Genomic DNA, 18,749 nt, shown 5'->3' with positions numbered 1-18,749 from the left:
CGACAGTATGAGCCATTAAAGGCTTTCGCCTTAATATACTAGCACTCACGGAGAGGTACTGGCGTGCAATGTCTTCCGCAGCCAGGAGTCCCAATAGCGGCACGGTTACCAGGTGCACCAGGGCAGCACTGGGCTTGGGGAGTGAGTTGAAGGCCCACAGAAGAAGCGGCAGCAGCACGCAGTACAGGCAGCCGCCGTACTGCGTTATGCGTATTAATGTAACATTGATCGACGCTGTCAGTGCACAGGAATGTAGTATATGACACAGTAAGTGAGGTAGACGCTTCTACGCTGCCCGTGGAGGAATGTGTGAGACTCCTTAAATGCTTAATGTTAATTATTGGTTTCCTGAGTTATTATACGAGCACTGACACCGGGCTTCGCATGGGCGTGCTTGAATTTCATCGCCACTAACATGCGCACACCATGGATTTTATCCCGTCGTGGTTGCCACTGCAAATAAGCTATCATGGCGGAATGGTTACAGAGCAAAGCCTCCGAAAGAAGTTTTAATTTGAAGCGGAGCGTGAATGCCGACCGCGCCGTAAACTAGGGCCTCACGCCACATCTTGAGTAACCGTAGAAGTTCCGCATCGCATTCGCTGTGGACCAGTAAACAAGCAAAACAAGACCTGTTGCGTATGTGCGTCTCTGTTCCTGTTCGAGGCCACTCCTATTATAACATTGCAGTCGAACGGAGGAAGATCATTGCTGCTTCGGTAAGGCGGGCGACTCCGACATTGAGCACACTTACAAGTTGCACAGGTTGCGCAACCTTTCTGGTAGAAAGGCGACATTAGCAAATTCTTGCATGGCTTGATCTTTGCAACTGTGGGTCGCAAATTGCTTACGAGTCAGACGCCTCATGGAAGTAGACAGAGTCTTGTATATATCACACTCCGGTAGATCAAGATCTACGATGCTCGTTTAGAACTACACCTATTGAGGAAAGGCACCGGCGGGCCTTCCTTATGGTGACGGGGGGTGGTTAAATATTAAATGCTGTGCTGAGCCGCTAGCTAAGCCGGGCTCTCTGTGTGTGTGTGTGTGTGTGTGTGTGTGTGTGTGTGTGTGTGTGTGTGTGTGTGTGTGTGTGTGTGTGTGTGTGTGTGTGTGTGTGTGTGTGTGTGTGTGTGTGTGTGTGTGTGTGTGTGTGTGTGTGTGTGTGTGTGTGTGTGTGTGTGTGTGTGTGTGTGTGTGTGTGTGTGTGTGTGTGTGTGTGTGTGTGTGTGTGTGTGTGTGTGTGTGTGTGTGTGTGTGTGTGTGTGTGTGTGTGTGTGTGTGTGTGTGTGTGTGTGTGTGTGTGTGTGTGAAATGAGAGAGAAGAGAGAGAGAGAGAGAGAGGGATCACCGCCAGCTGCGCCGCTCGTGGAAAGGGCAACAGTCGGCGTGGAGAAAAAGGGCTTTGACTGAAAGAAACAAAATAAATATGGTCGCAGCTCCACCCAGCTCCATGGTTTCGCCCTTAGAGACCTTTTTCTTCGGCCGCATGTGCACAATCAGTCAGGCATCCTTTGTTCAATCGATCAGGAAAAAGCTTTTGACATAATCAGTCATGCCTACGTTTTCAGAGTGTACTGGCCTCTGATTTCCAGAGGATGGTGAGAGTCTTGTACTCAAGGCCTACCTCTGCAGTAATAGTTCAAGGAACGGTGTCGCAGGCTTTCGATGTAAGCCGTGGAGTTCGGCAGGGTTGCCCCTTGTCACCTGCTCTTTACGTACTTGCAATCGAACCACTCGATCCTCCAGAAGTTAGCAAGACTCCAAGATAGGCAGATTCCCACTACCGCCAGGTTCTCCGCCTGTCCCCATGTTTGCTTATGCAGACGACCTGACTATCGTCGTCCCGGATGAAGCATCTGTGTGCTCTGTCCTGGACGTCATAAATGGGTACTGAAGGGCGAGTGGGGCCAGGCTAAATAGAACCAAGAGTGCAGCCCTGTACATCAGGCAAGCACCGTCCAGTCCGAATCACCCTCATGGCCTCCCTTTGAGAGATTAGGTTCACATATTAGGCTTCCACTTCCGCTCCGACGGGTTGTCAGAGACCAACTGGCCTCTTGCTAAAGAGAAGCTTGAGAAGAAAGTTAGAGAATACGGGACATTGGCGTGTCCTCTCATGGCACGGACTACAGTTGTTCGGTCCATTCTGTTCTCGTTCCTGACGTATGTAGCCTGTATAACACCTCTGCAGGCACGTACAAAGCTCCAGCTTGATAGGATCCTGTTCCGTTTCTTGTAGAATGACGGATCAAATCGGGAGGCCTGTGGTGAAACAGCTTCGGGATAAGGGAGGCCTCGGCATCCCGGACCTGGTATAGTAACCGCAGGGCTACACCTAAGATGGACCCAGATCGCCCTGAACTCAGACATGTCCCTGACTCGAAGCTTGACCTCGTTCTTCCTAAGCAACCGCCTACGTCTATTTTCTCAAAGTACATTATCCCATTGGGTTCCCCGTTCTGGCTCTCCTTCGCCCTTTTATGCACAAGCAGCCAACTGCTTGGAGTGACTCAGAGGCCTCAAGGCCGACATAGACATTCTGGCAGTACCGTTAAAGTATCTAGCCAATATTTTAACGCCTAAGCTCCCCCCCCCCCCCCCCTAGGTACAGTAGAAGTGACCGGTCAGACATGCGTCCAAGCTTGAAATTGATACTGGCGGATTACCTGGATGCAAGTAGGGCAACGTTCATGTATCGCCTCGCACACGGTTGTCTCCCCATCCGCAGCAGGGCGTTTAAACTAGCGAGCTTGCGCCCAGTATGCCCGTTTTGTGGTGGTCGCGAGGACGAAGTACATATCTTTGTACATTCAGTGTCTCCTCTCAGCAGCCCTCCTTTGTCGAGTGGCTACCTTATTTAATATTCCAGGAGGGCCATATCAGACTGTCAGGTATCTCCACCCGTTGCCTAAGCATGAGGTGAAGCAGTTTGTGCTCTTGCTCGTTGAGTGAGTGCACGTACCAAGTCTGGTTAGCCAGGTGCGCCACTGCATTTGGACGCAGTATCCCGGGCCTTTATGAGGTACTCGCACGAGTCCGCAGGGAGGTCTGGTTTCACCTAAGTCGTGAGCAGCGTCACCTCGGCGAGCGGGCGTTCATAGACATGTGGAGCACGCCACCGATTATCTGCACGGTCTCTGGGGGTACCATAAGTAACAATATGAAGCACTCCAAGAGTACGGTTGTCCTTTAAGACATCCAAGTTCAAATGAAGGTCCGGTGTCCCCGTGTTGACCTGCTGTCACAGTAGGGACCTTAAACACTGTCGGCATAGTGTTCGGTGTAACAGCTGTGTGCGTGTCACCACAGGACTGCCCCCTTGCCGGGGTACGGCCGTCATCCCGAAACAAAAACATCTGCCCCCCGGACATCCGGGAGGAGGGGAAATTGCCGGGGATGACGTATGAATGATGACGAGCTGATAGGTTATGTGAGACCTTGAGGTGCAGCGCCTTCCGGAGCCAAACCTCCTCCCATCTGAGAACGGCAACTGCGCCAAGACAGTGTGTCGATTTCGCTGGACAGAGCACGGAAGCCGGTAACCGCTCGAATTATAAACAGCCACTCTGTCGCGCTGTGCTTGGAATGTTGTCATCTTCCATTCCATTCACTGAGCAATGGATCCAAACACAAAGCTATCGCACTGCCCTCTCAAAACGAGTTAAGTGGCGCCAAAGTATTAGAGTGCTACAACTAAGCCCCTCAGACCGCAATTTCGCAGATGTTTGCCTGAAGCCTAACGTTGTAAGAGTAGTCTGGAACCGAAAACAGAAATGAAACGCATCGAGGCAGCAGACATAATTCACGCTTGGATAAGTTATCCCAATCGACTGCAAAATGTTTCACTTGACAAATCATTCGTTTATGAGTTACGACAAGAGCCCCTAGAGTAATGCCTAAAAACAGAGCGGAACTTGTGCATCTTACCTTGGTGCCCAGGAAGAAAAGCGGCATCAGGTAGAGTGGCATGAGGATGCCTAGGTGTGACAAGCTGCGGCATTCCTTGTGGTCGTCTAGTGGAAGGCTCATCGAGCGCAGTGAGTAGACAGCAGACTGTCGGCGCGGTGTCTCCGCCGATGCTGGTCGATCGCCTGAACAAATCAACAAAGCATGGACTCCAGGTAAGTTATGCTCTTGCTGTACGACAGGAAAATACCTTTAGAATGTGCGAACCAGCCAGCAAAGGAGCCTTTTTTAAAAAGCGCGACGCTAGGGTGTTGAGTCAGGGCGCGCTGCATGTGCCGCGTTGACTAAACCAGTGTGTCGCATCGAGACCGCCTCTACACCCAGTGTCGAGCAAGAATACTACACTCAGACAGGACATTGGGGAGGGGGGGGGGGAAGCGGCGATGCCCAGAAAAACAGTTACCGGTTTTCTTCTCTTGCCTGGCCAGAAAGGATGAAAGAGAGGAGCCGCTGGTTCTACGGGGAAGCAGTCCGGGCCGGGTGAACCCCCAGCCTCCAGTTGGCCTGGCCTGGCCCGATTCAACGGTCGCTTCGCATGACCCATTAGCGTATACAAATCTGACAGACAGTTTTTAGCCCGGCATGTCCAATCGAGCCCATTATATAGGGCGGATGGAGACCCACAGGATCGTGTGAACACTTACCTTCTACTTTGCCTTGTGAACTTCTCAGAACCATGGCGACCTCCTTGGCTTGAGAAGCAATGAATGCGGGAGTGCAGTTGGCGCAGATAGGGAAGCGTTTAGACAGCACGAAGGCAGTCGAGGAAAGCTTGTTGGCAAGACAGGCTTCGGAGTGCGTAAGCGCAAGCCACCTTCTTCTTCACTGAACGTGACGCATGCAGGCACGAGGTAGCGTGGGAGCCGCGCCTCGTGAAGGCTGGAAGAAGGGCTGTGCGATTTTTCAGCTTTCTAAGCAAGCTTAGAGAGAGCGCTACCTTTATTCGGGCCTTCGAGGGTCGGCTGCGCCGGATGGATGACCAGGGATGAATGCGCCTGGTTTCCCGCTACATGGGTTCCAGGAGTGCCAAGACCCCGTGGACCTCGCGAGTGCGCACACTGAGCCACAAGTTCGGCTTCATTGCACAGCCGCTTCAGTAGCAGACGCTCCGCGATTTAGCCAAGCGGCGCGACAGCGCGTGCGCAAAGTAGAAATCGACCAATGGCGCTCTGCCATGCTCAGCTAGTTGACCCTGGAGCACAAGTCTACTGCGGCATCCGAGGTCTACTACGACAACAACACAGACAGTACTCTGCTTTTTGAGTCGCGCGCGGGGGTGCTCCGAACCTTCCTGTATACCGCCAACGCTTCAACCCATCCCCGGCAGTGCAAAGAGCTATCGTCCGAGCTTGCGGAGAGGTTCAGGAGAGCGTGGCGCACGTTGTTACGAAGTGTGTTGGCATGTCGCCAGTGCATCCAGAGGGCACTATCAGAGCACAGCACGGGCCTGATTTTCCGGCTGTTACGTTTCGCCGTCGACAAGTGTGACAACTGACGCGGCCACCGCATAGCAACAGGCAGAATAGCGGATCGGCCATTTCGGCGCCGTCCATAGGCCGCCCAACGCTTCCTCCCGCGGGCAAGTCTCGACGTGATCCTGACACGCGCGAAATGTGTGTGCGTGCGTGTGTGGGCAAACGCCGGCCAAGCCTGGAGCTCGAGGGAGATTGCGTCGCCCTCGCCCGTCTGCAGGAGGTGGAGATGCGGTCGGACCACCTGCGATTGAGTCATCCCGTCTTGTCCAAACGTGTTTGGCTCTCCCTTCCCTGTGAGGGCTTCCCCCTTTCCCTGTGAACTGGCATGCCTATAAAAAGCAGCGGCAGACTCCGCTGCGACAGAGACTACTTTGATGCGCCGTTGACACGACGCTAGACACCAGTTGTGTGAGAGTGTCTGTATTCTCTCCGGGTCAGCTTCTCTGCCCGTTTCTTCATGATGTTGTAGTAAAGGTTGTTTCGTTAGAAGACGCCTCGTCTCTGCTGGGACCATTGATGCCGTCCGCCGAGCCACGGAGCCGCCAGGCTAACGCTACCGAGGGGCCGCGCGCCACATGTAATAACTGGTGGCAGCGGTACGATAACACAGGCACGCGCTACCCCAAACCTAATAACTGGCGTCAGCGGTGGGCTGAGCCACGCGAGCCTCAACCGTGATACGGCCCAGTCCAGGCGCGTTGTTTGAAGCCCGAGCACGGCCCGCGGGGCACGGACCAGAAGTAAATGTTTAAGTTGGGCTGCCAGACTTCTACACCATCAGTGCAGACTCTTGACAGCCCTCACTGGGTATAATATTATATTATTACTGGGCTTAAAAAAGAGGTATGATTATTTGCACGTCACCTACAAAGCTTCCTGTTCCCTGCATAAAATGTTGATTTCTGCCTTGCGTTACAAGGCATTTTGTCTACTTGTTTCACCTATTTGCTATGGACGCCCTACATACCAACGATCTTCACTTTTCGATGAGCTGAGGGATGCACAGAAATATTTTTACGGTATATCGTTGCCATTCGTCGTATCTTCTTTCTGCCGCTTCTGTAATTATTTTGTTAAAATTTCTGTCACTACAGCTTGTCACTACCATCGTTATCGCTTGTTGAGACGTGCCAGCATTATTGATGACTGCTCCGCTTCTCTGGCGTCCGCCAAAATAAATCATGTGCATGCCAAAGTGTCTCACTTGGCTAGTTTCCTCTACGCTCCAGAATAACATGTGCAGCTTGTCTGTCTTCCCACAAGTAGCAGCTTTAAAATATTAGAAATATAGATACATATTACGCAGCCTCATGAAGTCGAGTGCGAGGCATTGCGCATGTGGAAAAATACAGATTACAATGAGGCAAAACTTAATATATTAAAACACAATAATGCGCTGTTTTAAAAGCAACACGATCGTTGCGACCGTAGATAAGCACATCGTGATCAACTGCGATTTCACGTTTAAAAACGTTTATATTCTTTTGGCATTCAAACCAAGATGCCAGCAATGATAACATGTAGCGTTAATGATATCCGCTTAAGGTAAGTAAATCAGAGTAAATCAATGCCCCAGCGTTTGAGTGCACAGGATCGCTCATGGGGTTTTGACATAAGTTGTTAAAATTTAAAAGTCGGGCCGAGTAAAGTGTTGAGCGCACTGTCAATAATAGGCAGCTTTGTACAGTAGACAGGCGAGCGACCGAAAGCGACAGACGCGCGAATACATAAACACTCAAGAGAGGCGCCAGGACGAGCCTGCTTCCGGTCGAGACCCTGTATTGCCTTCATGAAGACACAGAGCCGCCAAATAGTAAGTAATGACCACCTCCCACGTTACACGTACCTCACACGCTGCGCGCACACGTGCACATAGTCCACGAAACATATAGGTCACTTTTTTTTCTTTATTGCCAGTTCTCGACAAATTAATGCTTTCCTGTGTGTTCTTTTGAACACAACATGGAACAGGCCCGGAAGCGGGAACGGTTGGCCTGACTCCCGCTAGTGCCATCTCGAGGCGGACGAGGGAAGTAGGGAGAAATCTCTCTCTTCCATAGGCGCCGTCGCATCACCTAAACTACTTCTAACACCATGCCTCATACACCACATCACACCATACTACATACCATACCATACCCATACCACACCCATACCACATTATACCAACCATACCGTACCATACCATATCATACCATACAATACCATACCGTATTGTACAATGCCATACCATACAAATTTTATTCCCAAATAGCTATGCAATAAGAAACTCAAGCACTATGACCTCGCAGCAGAGCCAGAGGATCGGCAGAGCAACGCTGACCACGCGCAAGAATGCAACTAGGAATACGTGGTCAGAGTTACGTGCAGAAAATGCAACATATAGACGCCCACGCAAAGATGCAGCACATGTTTTGGGTCGACCCTGGTTACCACGACATTAGAAAAAAATACCTTCCAAAACATGTTACCCTATCACCTGATTGGACTGCATCGAGCAGCGACGACGCTCGGGGCCGACCCCTGCACATGAGGCATAGGCATTGACGTTTAAATGTGATCTCCGTGTCCTTATTCTCTTTCTCCCGTGCATCATGGCAGCTTCATTTAAAACAAAGATTACTCACCATACCATACCATACCATACCATACCATACCATACCATACCATACCATACCATACCATACCATACCATACCATACCATACCATACCATACCATACCATACCATACCATGCCGTACCGTACCATTTAATATCATACCAAACACACCCTTTTATTTCTTTCCGTTGCTTTTAATTCAACGAGTTAATCAAGATGGGCATTTCAAGCATGGTCTGTACAGTACAAAATTTTACAAGTATTTAGAGAACCGCAGCTTCGTATACGCTATTATTAACCAGTGCGGTTTGCGATTACAAATGTCTATTAGCGAAACCACGCATCTTCGATGAGGCGTATCATAAACAACAGTAATCTAATATATAGGGGACACGAATTGGGAGCAGAACTTAAATTTGAGCACATCGTTCATACGTTTTCTATATGTGGAACTTCTGCTTCCTTCCATTGATGCATTATAATTGATTAGTAGATACGATTCGCCGGTGCAGTGTCTACCTCAAGTAAAGCAGTTTGCGATGCGATTGCAGCCTGAATGAACGACTGTAATGCAAGGATCCCGAGCTATGTTGCAATACTGCTTCAGATGCTTGGACAGCGTCACCCCCAAATAAAACGCATACGAGTAAATAGACAGCGTAGTCTGCATACGCACTGTAACTGTCAGTCGAAAGTAAAAGGCTGCATTTTTAATACTCTAAACCTTCAGTTGTAAGGTGTAACATTTGATCAAGAAAAAAAAAAAAAACAGGCCCGCAGTCCGCCTTTTTCACGGGAAGTAGCGCCCTCAGGGGCTGATGAAATTACGTTTGCTGTTGGTTGAACGTAAACACACGTGGAAGTATGTTACGATACATTTGTACGAGGTGCCAGCTGTACCTGTTAATGGCAAAGTGGCAGGTGAACGGTTCATTGCTGCCACCGTCAGTCGTATATCGCAGGTGATGATTGAACTCAAGATGGCATCAATCTATGCGCTTGTAAGTCGGCGGTTGTTTTCAACCATAGTCCGAGGAGGAAAGGTGCGCGCATGCGCATAAGCGGCAGTGTGAAAAAGGGAAATTTCTGGCAGCAAATCGCCATATCTATAAAACTCAAGCAAGTTACTTCGCAAATGTATTTTTTTACGATACCGCGTGCGCTCGTAGAAAAAAAACAAAACAAAAAAAAAAAAAACCTCACGAACTTCACTCAACACTGATCGCCTACAGCGTTAACACTTCGTAAACGTCTTCAGTAGCGCAAACACAATCTAGCGATTTCACATGCTATGCCTGCTATGCAATGCCGCAGAATCCCGACTAGACATGCGCTATTGCCTAGGAGCATGCGCAGTCGTCACTCGATGGCAGTGCGGAAGGGCTAGGAATATGAAGACACTCAGACGTTCCTGCCCTTGCCCCGTCACTTGCCGTCGTCCGTCCCGAGCATCTTCCGAAAGTGTTCGATCACCACGTCATTGTTGAAGCTTTGGACAACCGTCACATTGTGCCTGATGTGCGGCAGCAGGTTGGGCACCCATGCGTGCACCATCTGACCCCGGGAATACTCGCCGTAGAGCTCGACATCGACGCGGCTCTCGATGAAACCCTTCACGCTTTCGGGCACCAGGGCCGCCAGCACGCCAAGGAAGTCACCCAGTGTGTACCCGGGGGCGTGCTTGAGGCAGCAATGAATAGTGTGGTTGTTGATGTCGCGTATGAATCGGGCAAGCTTCATGTCCTCTGCGGTTACATCGTTGTAGACGCCCTGTGAAAAGGGACCGATCAAAGCAAGAGTTAAAGAAATTGTAGAAGACTGTACCACAACTTTTTGGGCAAAAATGTAGAGGGCTGTAATCGGCTACATCTTTTTGGGCAGTGAAGAGAATGCTGCGAGGATGTAGCATCCGTACCAGGGTCACTACACTAAAAATTGGCAGAGGTTATCTATGCAAAACGAATTATAATGCGAACGCATGTGAAGCTGCAGCTTAAGCGGAACATGTGGCGCCATCTGGGCACCGCCGTGTCAAATGACGCAGATTCAGCCGTGGCCTCCGCGATCAGCTGTGGTGCAACGGCACACTTGACCGCAGAAGCGAAGGGTCAGTGGTACCATCTGGGAGTCGCCGCTTCAAACGGCGAACGTTTGAGCCTAAATTATAGGTGGTTATAACGAATGAAAGCACCCGTCGACCCTCGACAAGGATAAGTACAGGTGTGCTATGATCCGAGCACGGAGAAATAGGCTGTTTATTGCCGGTGGGGCAACGAGTTATAAAAGCGCCTTATCGGATGAGAAAGCTTACGCCCGAAGAAAAGAGATCTTGAAGATTCCTATGGGGTAGCTGTCATACGACCAGTCGTATCAATAGCGCCTTTCATGATCATGGTGTATAGCTTTTTGGACACTGAATACTAGGCAAACTCGAGATTCGAGATGATCCTTGGCCGGTCATGCCTAAGTTGTACCTCGAAGTTACGATAGCCCTAGAAAGAGACATCACTGTAGGTGAAATTAAAAGAGCCATTGACGAATTGAGCTCTGGGAAATGGCCGGTTCCCGATGTATTAAGCGCTGCCTTTTATAAGGCGTTTAAATATAACATCCCCGAACCTTGCATGGTGTCTTCATGGAATCTTCACCACCACATAGGGCGATGGTGGTGAACGTATGATTGTTTTTGCACTAACATTTTGACTGCAGTAGGGCTGCCTAGTCGCTGAATAGTCGCTTCATTACGTCGCTGTTGTAGCTGGCGTCCTCTATGGGAGAATCTTTTAATCGTTAATGGCAAAACAAGTCGTAATAAAAGCAGCTGATGCTCTGGCCAATTTAGATTTGACATAAATACCTAAATACGTTTTCTGAGGCTCACAATGGTTTGAAATGGGCAGTTTTATTACAATTATGCCTCATATGTCTTTTGGCTGTACGTGACTTTAGGAGTAATATTAACGATATAATTCGTAGCAGATAGTCTGATATTTTTATTCGAGATATTTGCCACTAGCCACATTGAGCAGTGATTTAATCGAAACGACGTTTATGGAACTTCGTACAAATAAGATTTCAATTACAAAAATTCATAGTTTTAATTTGTGATAAAAATATCTGAAATGCTCTTTTTTATTTTTCGCATGTTTACATTTTTCTCGCAACAAACCTAAAACACTACGTTGAAATTAGCAGCGCGGAGAGCCCCAATTATATAGCAAAAGTGTAACTAGAATTATAAGCTTGAAGTAGGATAGGAATTTCTGTATTTGGTTGCTGCACTGTAAAAAAAAAAAAAAAAAAAAAAAAACAATTCTGTCCGACAACTGCTGGCATCGAGCGCAAATGTGGCTCACTTTGCCATGCCGGTTAACGTCGGCGCTTGCTTACATTTTCTGGAATCAAAGAAGTGCTGCCGGCTGCCAGCAGAGTTCTCTTTGGCGCAAGCGACACAAGCCAAGCAGCTGATCCGCATACCTCTCCATCGTCCGGATGGAGAAACAAACTAGAGGTATATAGCGCGCTGGATGAGCGAGCTGATAAATGTTACTCTTGAATTTGTATGATGCTTCAGTTAGAGAAACGATGGCCTTTGCTTCTAACTTCAGTATCGACAAGCAGACAAAGCGATATCTTCACTGATCGCATAACTTGTCCACTCAACGAACAAGAAGTCGATTGCTTCTCCAAGCGGCCCAGCCTATTGTTTCAGCAGTAACACAGTAAACGAAATCTGCTTTCTGAAGTTTCACTGAATGTGGCGGTTTAAATTTTCGTTCAGGCAACAAGGAAAGTTGTGACGAGCTGGGTCTTTCATTATCGAGGAATTATATGCGGCGGTTGTTTTTTCAACAGTTTCGAGTGAATGGCTATTTCGTGTTCATAAAAACCTCCTATAATGCGTACAATGCGAAATTTCAGTGCGTAGCACTTCTGGCTGCAATCACGGATTCTGCTTGCGGTGGTCTGACGCCTACTCTCTCTCCCCGTAAGCTTGAGGCGCAACGGTGACGGTGGCGACGTCATGAGCCTAGGTAGTGTTGCGCCGCGTCGCGCTTTTTAGCAGCGAGAAGGCGAAGAGGCCTCACTGCTGCAGCCAATGAGAGAGTGGCGCGTATCACAATGGGCCTTTTTCAAGTAACAATATTGCGCATGAGCGAAGCCTCCGCGGCTGCCATATTCGCCGGGATGCCACGCGAAAATGAGGGGAAGTGTTGACTACGCGTGCTTTTAGGCGAAATGACGTCCCTCGCTTCACCGACGCGACAAACTGCTGCACAGTAATTGCGTACAATCTTCTAGGCATTCGAAATGCATGCATTGCATTAATCCCGCCTCTCTTAGCTCGCCTCAAGCGAGAAGACACGGCCAGGTTAGTCAGCGTCCGGTTGTCACGGGTTAACAGGGGTGGTAGGTGTCTGTGTGTCCACAGATGACTCCCACGCCTCTGCCCAGGCTGCAGAGGCGTAAAAACGTTCTTTTCCAACCTACACACCGCGACGTTGCCTGCCAAGACATTTCTTCATGATAAGGAGATGTTTGGGCCCTAGACTGTGAATTGCCGTCTCTGTAACGTGCCTGAGATAATTGATCGTTGCTTTATTCTGTGCCGTGATGCTATGTTCTTTTGGGACATACTACAAAGAACTCTTAAAAAGGACATTGAAATTACACCATATACAATTAGATTTTTGCCTCCTGACAGAAATCTGTTTGTGTTGATGGGACTGTTCAATTTTTGGAAAAGCCGTATGATGGACAGGCATGCCGAGCCACCAAGATCGTCCAAATCCGTGTTTCGGGAGCAGTGTGCTTTGGTGAGGAGTGTATATGCTGCACGCGAAGAACCTGCAAACTGGATGCCGTATCTAGTGCATGTGTGTGCCTCCAAGAATATTGATGTTTTGATGATAGTGCATTGTCGGGCTAGGGATATAGCGGGCTTGTATTAAGCAGCCCGGTAACTTTAGACATGAACAAGGTTGTGCAAGTGAAGTTTTTCTTTTTTTTTTACGGAAGTTTTCCCATTGGCACAGTTGATAAAGCACTGGGCTGGGGATCCAAGGAATGGAGTTTCGATTCCCGGTAGAGGCAAGGTTTATGATTATTTTTAACTCTCGCTCTCGAAAGCGTGGCACCTCTGCTGCCAACCTTCTACTGACCACTTTCTGTCGACAACGATGAGGCATTAAAGGCTTTCGTTTTAATAAGAGCGGCAGCTGTGCCCTGACGTATGGCTGCTGACATTGTTTCAGAGGAGGATTTGAGATGTGACACCGGAACGTTTGTGAGATACGGTGTTGCAGAAAATTTTATATCGAAAAACTGTTCATAGATCGTTAGGTATATATACCCTTCGGCAACTACCGCAGCGGCCTCGTGATCAGTCTTTGCCCTAAGCCAAGGGTCGTGATGATGCTGCCATCTTTTTGACCCATGACCTGGAGGTCGTACCGCATTTGTCTTTATACACAAGCTTGTTCCCATGCGCGACCGAGCCCAGCGCCACTCTTCGTTTTCCGGCGGCCGAGCCACTTTTCCTGGTCCATTCAGTGCATCCCGTTCGCCATTGTCGACCCTGACCCGCGAAGCTCGCGCGGCGTGGTCATCTTTGCGAAAACCGGGGAGCGGCGCCCTTTGCTGCAGGCACCATATGGAGTGCGTCTTTTTGGACCAGAGAACAGTCACGCGCGTCTTATTGCGACAAAGAGCGAGGTAACGAGTGCCGACGAATGGGGAGAAAGCGGTCGCATGACACATCCATCATGTCAGAGGATGGTTTCCTTCTTTTTTGCCTTGTCGCGCATTCGTAATTTGTCGGAGAGTACGAATTTGAATCTGTGATATCGGGGGCTCTGCTTGAGCAAGAACTCGCACTCGCAAAAGATTTGATGAAGCGTCCACTCAGCGTGGCTCTGGTTTCAGAGTCAGATGAAGAGAACCATACGATGGGGGTGGATGTGCATAAAGTTTATGGGTCAAATGTTTTGCTGACATCTAATTCATAAAATGACACTCAGTCAAATGTCTTTTTAATGGGACCAGTTGTCCATATGTCTTGTGCGGAAGTCGTATGCTTTGCCCGAAATGACGTGATCTCGCGACAGTCGTCAGTCCTGTCGTCTTCTGTCACGTATAAGCCACGGGTTCCTGCATGTGAACCTCCCGAGATTACACGTCCGGTACTCACTGCCTATGAAAACGCTGCTTTCGTCAACTAACGATGCTGAAGTCTCAAGTCAGCTGGCAAGCCTCCTTGACGACTATGCGTTGGTTTCTTATGCGAGTCAGCCCGCATTTAAAGCAGCGTACTCATAGCACATATGTTGTGCAGCCATGCTACTTGTAAAAAAAAAATGAGGCAATAAAGAAAGAAAGATGAGCTTGTAAAGGTGACATACCCACGGTACTGCGGCCTGCAGAACAGATTCCCAGGTCACGACTGTTACGGGGCAAGTAGCTCTTTGGAGAACCACGCGTGCCGCCTCGGGGTCGGTGACGAAGTTGAACTCGCCGCCCTGTAGGACGTTACCCTTGCCTGCAATATACAATTTTTTTTTTCTGTCACCAGCGAACGTGCGTGATTTGATCGCGCGGGTCTGGAAGAAAAGATTTGGAAGCGGCTTTTTCCTTCCCCTACGTTTCAACGCCATAGTGTTAAGAGTCCCGTATCGCTGAAGAGCCGGTGTTGTCGTTGTGGTTGTAACGCGAAAATCAGAAGAAAGTAAAGAAATAACAAATGTTTTGCAGGAACTCACGAAGTCGAACACGGTTCCTTCGCAGTGCGAAGGGAGGACTACACAACTCCGCCACAGAACCGCATTTTTTCTCTCCGAGTGAAGGTGGACCTAATGTATGTATTGCCTTATGAGTGTCAGTGCGTCATTAGAAACAAACTAACTGCGGAAGTAATAGTTAAGCGAGTAGCAAAGAGCATTTCCGCTTTGCTTACCATGCGACGTGCACTGACTGGAAAATTCCTTCGATCATACGGCACAGCCGCAACAGATGGCGCGAACCACCACCCAGTTCAAAGCCTCATATCATAGTCTTCATAGCACTCAGGGTTTAAGGACAGCGGAGAGAAAACAGACTGCATACTTTAAGCAGGAAGAAATAACCAAACCGAGGTTATCTGATTGGTGGTTAAAAATCAAGGCAGAAGTTAAATTTCACCCTGCATAAAATACAAAAAAGGAGTGGTGTGTCATGAGAAGTATGTCGTTGTGAGGATTAAGAGCATGAGAAGGCGTTGCGAACGGGGCCTGATAACGGTATTATGTTGAACTGTGTTTAACTGTGTTGATTTTTATCAACACAATTTATTGTTATCAACTGTCTCAACAAAATATTTAAAGGCGAAGCTTAAGCGTCCTCCAATGCTTTTATTTTTATTTCATCCTGTTATCTACATGATAATCGTAAGGAAGATATGCACCAGTGGCTCTTGAACCGTAAAGGACACCTGGCCTTGTGTGCTTATAACTAACGCTACACCAAAACTGGATAGCCAGACACTGCTATTTAACAACCAATCACTAAATTTGATGACGTGAGCTTACTGCAATGCTAATGTGCTCCCAGAATTTGCATGTGCTTTCTCTCAGCCTAAGCCGAGGGGCTAGAGCAAGTTGGTCTGAGAAAAAAATGCATCCAAAAGCGATATGTCACGCACGACTTCCACTGCCGGTAAAAACGTGTCCCACTCTCACTGAAAACGCACAAATAGGTGCCGTATAGAGCCTATGAATGATTGCGCTGGTCCGTAGTTGTTTATAAGTGCTCTTGGCAACCGTCTAGTTTAGAGCCTTCGTCTGAGTTCGGTTGCCCAAGCTCGCCTTGACCGCCCGATGGAGTCCAGTGCAAAGTGTCCTTGATATATGTTTAGCCGTTCCAGCGTCTTCAGTCTTGCACATATCGGCTATTATGTCGATCGTTGTCCTGCATTAATAGAGCATGCAGGGAACATGACGACGCGAAAGAGGTGGAACAAGGCTGATAGAGCTAGCGCCGTAATATTGGAACGCGTCTGCACCGTGTGTCTGAGACTATACATCTCAGCTTGAACTTAATCGCTCGAAGAGCCTTTTGCAGATATCATATGCTAGGACTGTAAGCGCTAACACGGAAAGTTAGTGGAGATCCATGAATTTCAGTGGCAACAACGAATAAGTCCCTTCCCAGCCCAAAGCGACGCCGGCGCATCTCCCCATGTCAGCCACTTGCCCAGCTGTCTGCTCGGTACCAACCGAAGGCGTTGCCTCCGAGTATGAAGATCCTCGCTACGTCGTCAGTAAGGCTGGGATCCGTAAGTATCGCGGTGGCCATGTTTGTGAGAGGGCCTAGGAACACCAGAGTGTACTCTCTGGGCCGCTGCTTGACCATGTCCCTCAAGGCGATGTGCGCAAGCTTGTTGCTCTCCCGCACTTGGGCCACCGGGTACTTGCCGCTGACGCCGCCGAATTGGTCCGGGCCGAAAAACGTCTCCTCGACATGCAACTGCCTGGAGATTGGTCGTTTCGCGCCCTTGTATATGGGAACCTGCAGGAGAGAAGGCTCTGAAAGGCGGAGGTACATGACCCCAACACATCCAGTTGGTGATAGGAGTTGTATTGCGCTACCAATTAACAGAAAACTAGACTTCGCAGCTATAGGCCAACCTTAGTGCGCTCGCAGCTCCCGAAGTAGATTGTAACCGAGGCGCTGAGATCGCTTCTATATATGCTTTGTATTTCTCCGCGAAGTAAAATTGCGTGTGTCTTTGCCTCTCCTTCGTCCGCTCCTCGCTAGCGCAGTTCTTTCCTTAAACCCCGAAGCGAGTCCGCCATCGGCAGCGCTGAAGTTCCCTGCAACTTTGAAAATTTAAGCGCCGTCAAATAACGCTTCGAAGCAGTTTGACATAGTTTGGGCGTGTGCAGTGACCATACGTCGTATCACGGCGCATGCGCTTTGATTCAGCAATACGTGTCCCCTATCCACGCGCACATACAAGACGAATCAAAGTGAACGCACTACAAGGAAGGTTGCGTCCTCTGTACGTGCTGCACATGTTTTTTACAGAGTGTCACAAAGGTATGTAACAAGAGGTTATTAGCAATAGAATATGCGCCCACAACCGCCGCAGGAGGAGGCAGAACGGCGCGCCGGTGTTTCTCCCGCTATTCAACTAGCAAGTGCAAAAGAATCCATATTATACGCGGAAACACATGTCGGACACACTTCCGCTGCATTTTCGACGCGAACACAGCGGCAAAAAAAGCTCGGACATATTGCCCTCCTCCAGGTCTAAGAAAATTAAAGGTCATTCCCAGCTACCTTCCACACTTTGAGCATGCGTTCGCCGACCCCACATCTCACCTGAACTAGGCCCGCTTTTATGAAATAACCACACATCGCACAACCTGGAGAGCTGTGGAGCAAGCAAATCTGGACCACATGTACATAGGTAGCACCATCTACTCCCCTTTCATTTTCTGGCGCGCATAACTGCCATGGACCTTGTAATGGTGGGTGTGCCTATAGTGGGTCCGTACACCAGGCAAACATATGTCTTGGATCCACCAGCCACACATTTTTGTTCACTGTAGACGAATGTTGTTCTCGATTAGTGCATGAAACATTGACATTGAGGCTGTTCATACGATCCAGCGAAATTCAACAGTACAGACACCGGCATACCACCGAAATGGTTTGTATTTGCAAAATGTGTCAGGCTAGGAGAGCGGTTGACGCCCAAAATGATAGGCCTAACTTGCTCCTAAAAAAGGTGAACGTACAGTCATTGTTAAAAGTGTAGAGCAGACCCCCCCCCCCCCCCCCCCCCCCCCCCCCCCCCCCCCCCGGGCTCTACACTTTTGACAAAGGCTGTACGTCATGATGCCAACATTAGCCCCAAAAATAGCATTCTAATGGGGAAGAGAGTGAGGCGGTGCATCTGGGCGTGAATGATTCTCGGATTGGTGCATCCATCGCTGCCTAGCAGCAAATTATGCAATTGTTGCTTCAGGAGACAGGTATGGTGCTCCGTCCCACCGCATGTAACGTGCACGCCATGCATGTATTACGCACGCGCCGTCTATGCTTACGTCGGGCATCTCAAGGACTTGAAGTACTCGCCGCGTATTGTCATAGGCGGCATCAAGCTCGGTGTTTCCTGCCACCACGGTGATGGCATCCACGGTGGCACGTTCCGAAGTCAAGGCGAAAATCAGGGCCAGGGCGTCGTCGACGCCGGGGTCTACGTCCATGATCAAACGCAGAGGGCCGCCTTTCAGTGAAGGCTCTGGCGAGTGGGCCACCTTTTGCGTGGATACGGGGGCTGCTACAAGACAAGCGGGCGGTCACTATATAGCAGCAAGCTGCCAGCATAATTCAAATTCCAAAGCGACCACACCGTACTTGCCCGCAGTGTTGGTGTCCGTGTTTGGCACTCTCTCTGCAATGGGAATAATGAAATGATACATTTGCTGCCGATGGATGGAACGCTATTAGAAAACTGCTTTCTATCGGCATATGCGAAGAAAACGACTATAGATTTCAAAACTTGACTTGCCGAAAGGAATGACATCCGGCACCTCGGTTTCTGGAGAAAAAAAAAAAGACAGAACACAAAAGGTGCGGAAAGAATAAATGAATGAATGAATGTGAAGTGATGGGATTTCGGGCGTAGGTTTTAGCAGTGCGCGTTTTGGCCTTTCCATCAGGT

The 18,749-nt window shown here is 49.1% G+C and overlaps 2 protein-coding genes across 2 annotated transcripts in view; both read right to left on the bottom strand.

Moving 5' to 3' along the window:
• LOC146196685 (uncharacterized) overlaps positions 1-4,647 on the bottom strand; it is a 32,887-nt gene extending 28,240 nt beyond the window's left edge. The window contains exons 1-3 of the mRNA XM_084597054.1: positions 4,614-4,647; positions 3,931-4,094; positions 50-199 (exon numbers count right to left, since the gene is read on the bottom strand). Coding sequence (XP_084453180.1) covers positions 50-199; positions 3,931-4,094; positions 4,614-4,647 — 348 coding nt within the window. The remainder of the gene's footprint in view (positions 1-49; positions 200-3,930; positions 4,095-4,613) is intronic.
• Positions 4,648-9,452: 4,805 nt separating this feature from the next.
• On the bottom strand, positions 9,453-18,153 carry LOC146196684 (nucleoside hydrolase-like). The gene is made up of 4 exons (XM_084596388.1): positions 18,130-18,153; positions 16,294-16,585; positions 14,446-14,582; positions 9,453-9,814 (listed from the first exon to the last, which is right to left on the bottom strand). Exons 1-4 carry the CDS (start codon positions 18,136-18,138, stop codon positions 9,470-9,472), a joined length of 783 nt encoding a protein of 260 aa, XP_084452514.1. The 5' UTR covers positions 18,139-18,153; the 3' UTR covers positions 9,453-9,469.
• Positions 18,154-18,749: the final 596 nt, after the last annotated feature.

The sequence above is a fragment of the Amblyomma maculatum genome, chromosome 3, assembly GCF_055883805.1.
Source record: "Amblyomma maculatum isolate TAMU_Amacu chromosome 3, ASM5588380v1, whole genome shotgun sequence".
Classification (NCBI taxonomy): domain Eukaryota; kingdom Metazoa; phylum Arthropoda; class Arachnida; order Ixodida; family Ixodidae; genus Amblyomma; species Amblyomma maculatum.
The sequence above is the reverse complement of the archived record's forward strand: the minus strand, read 5'-3'. Positions and strand labels throughout refer to the sequence as shown.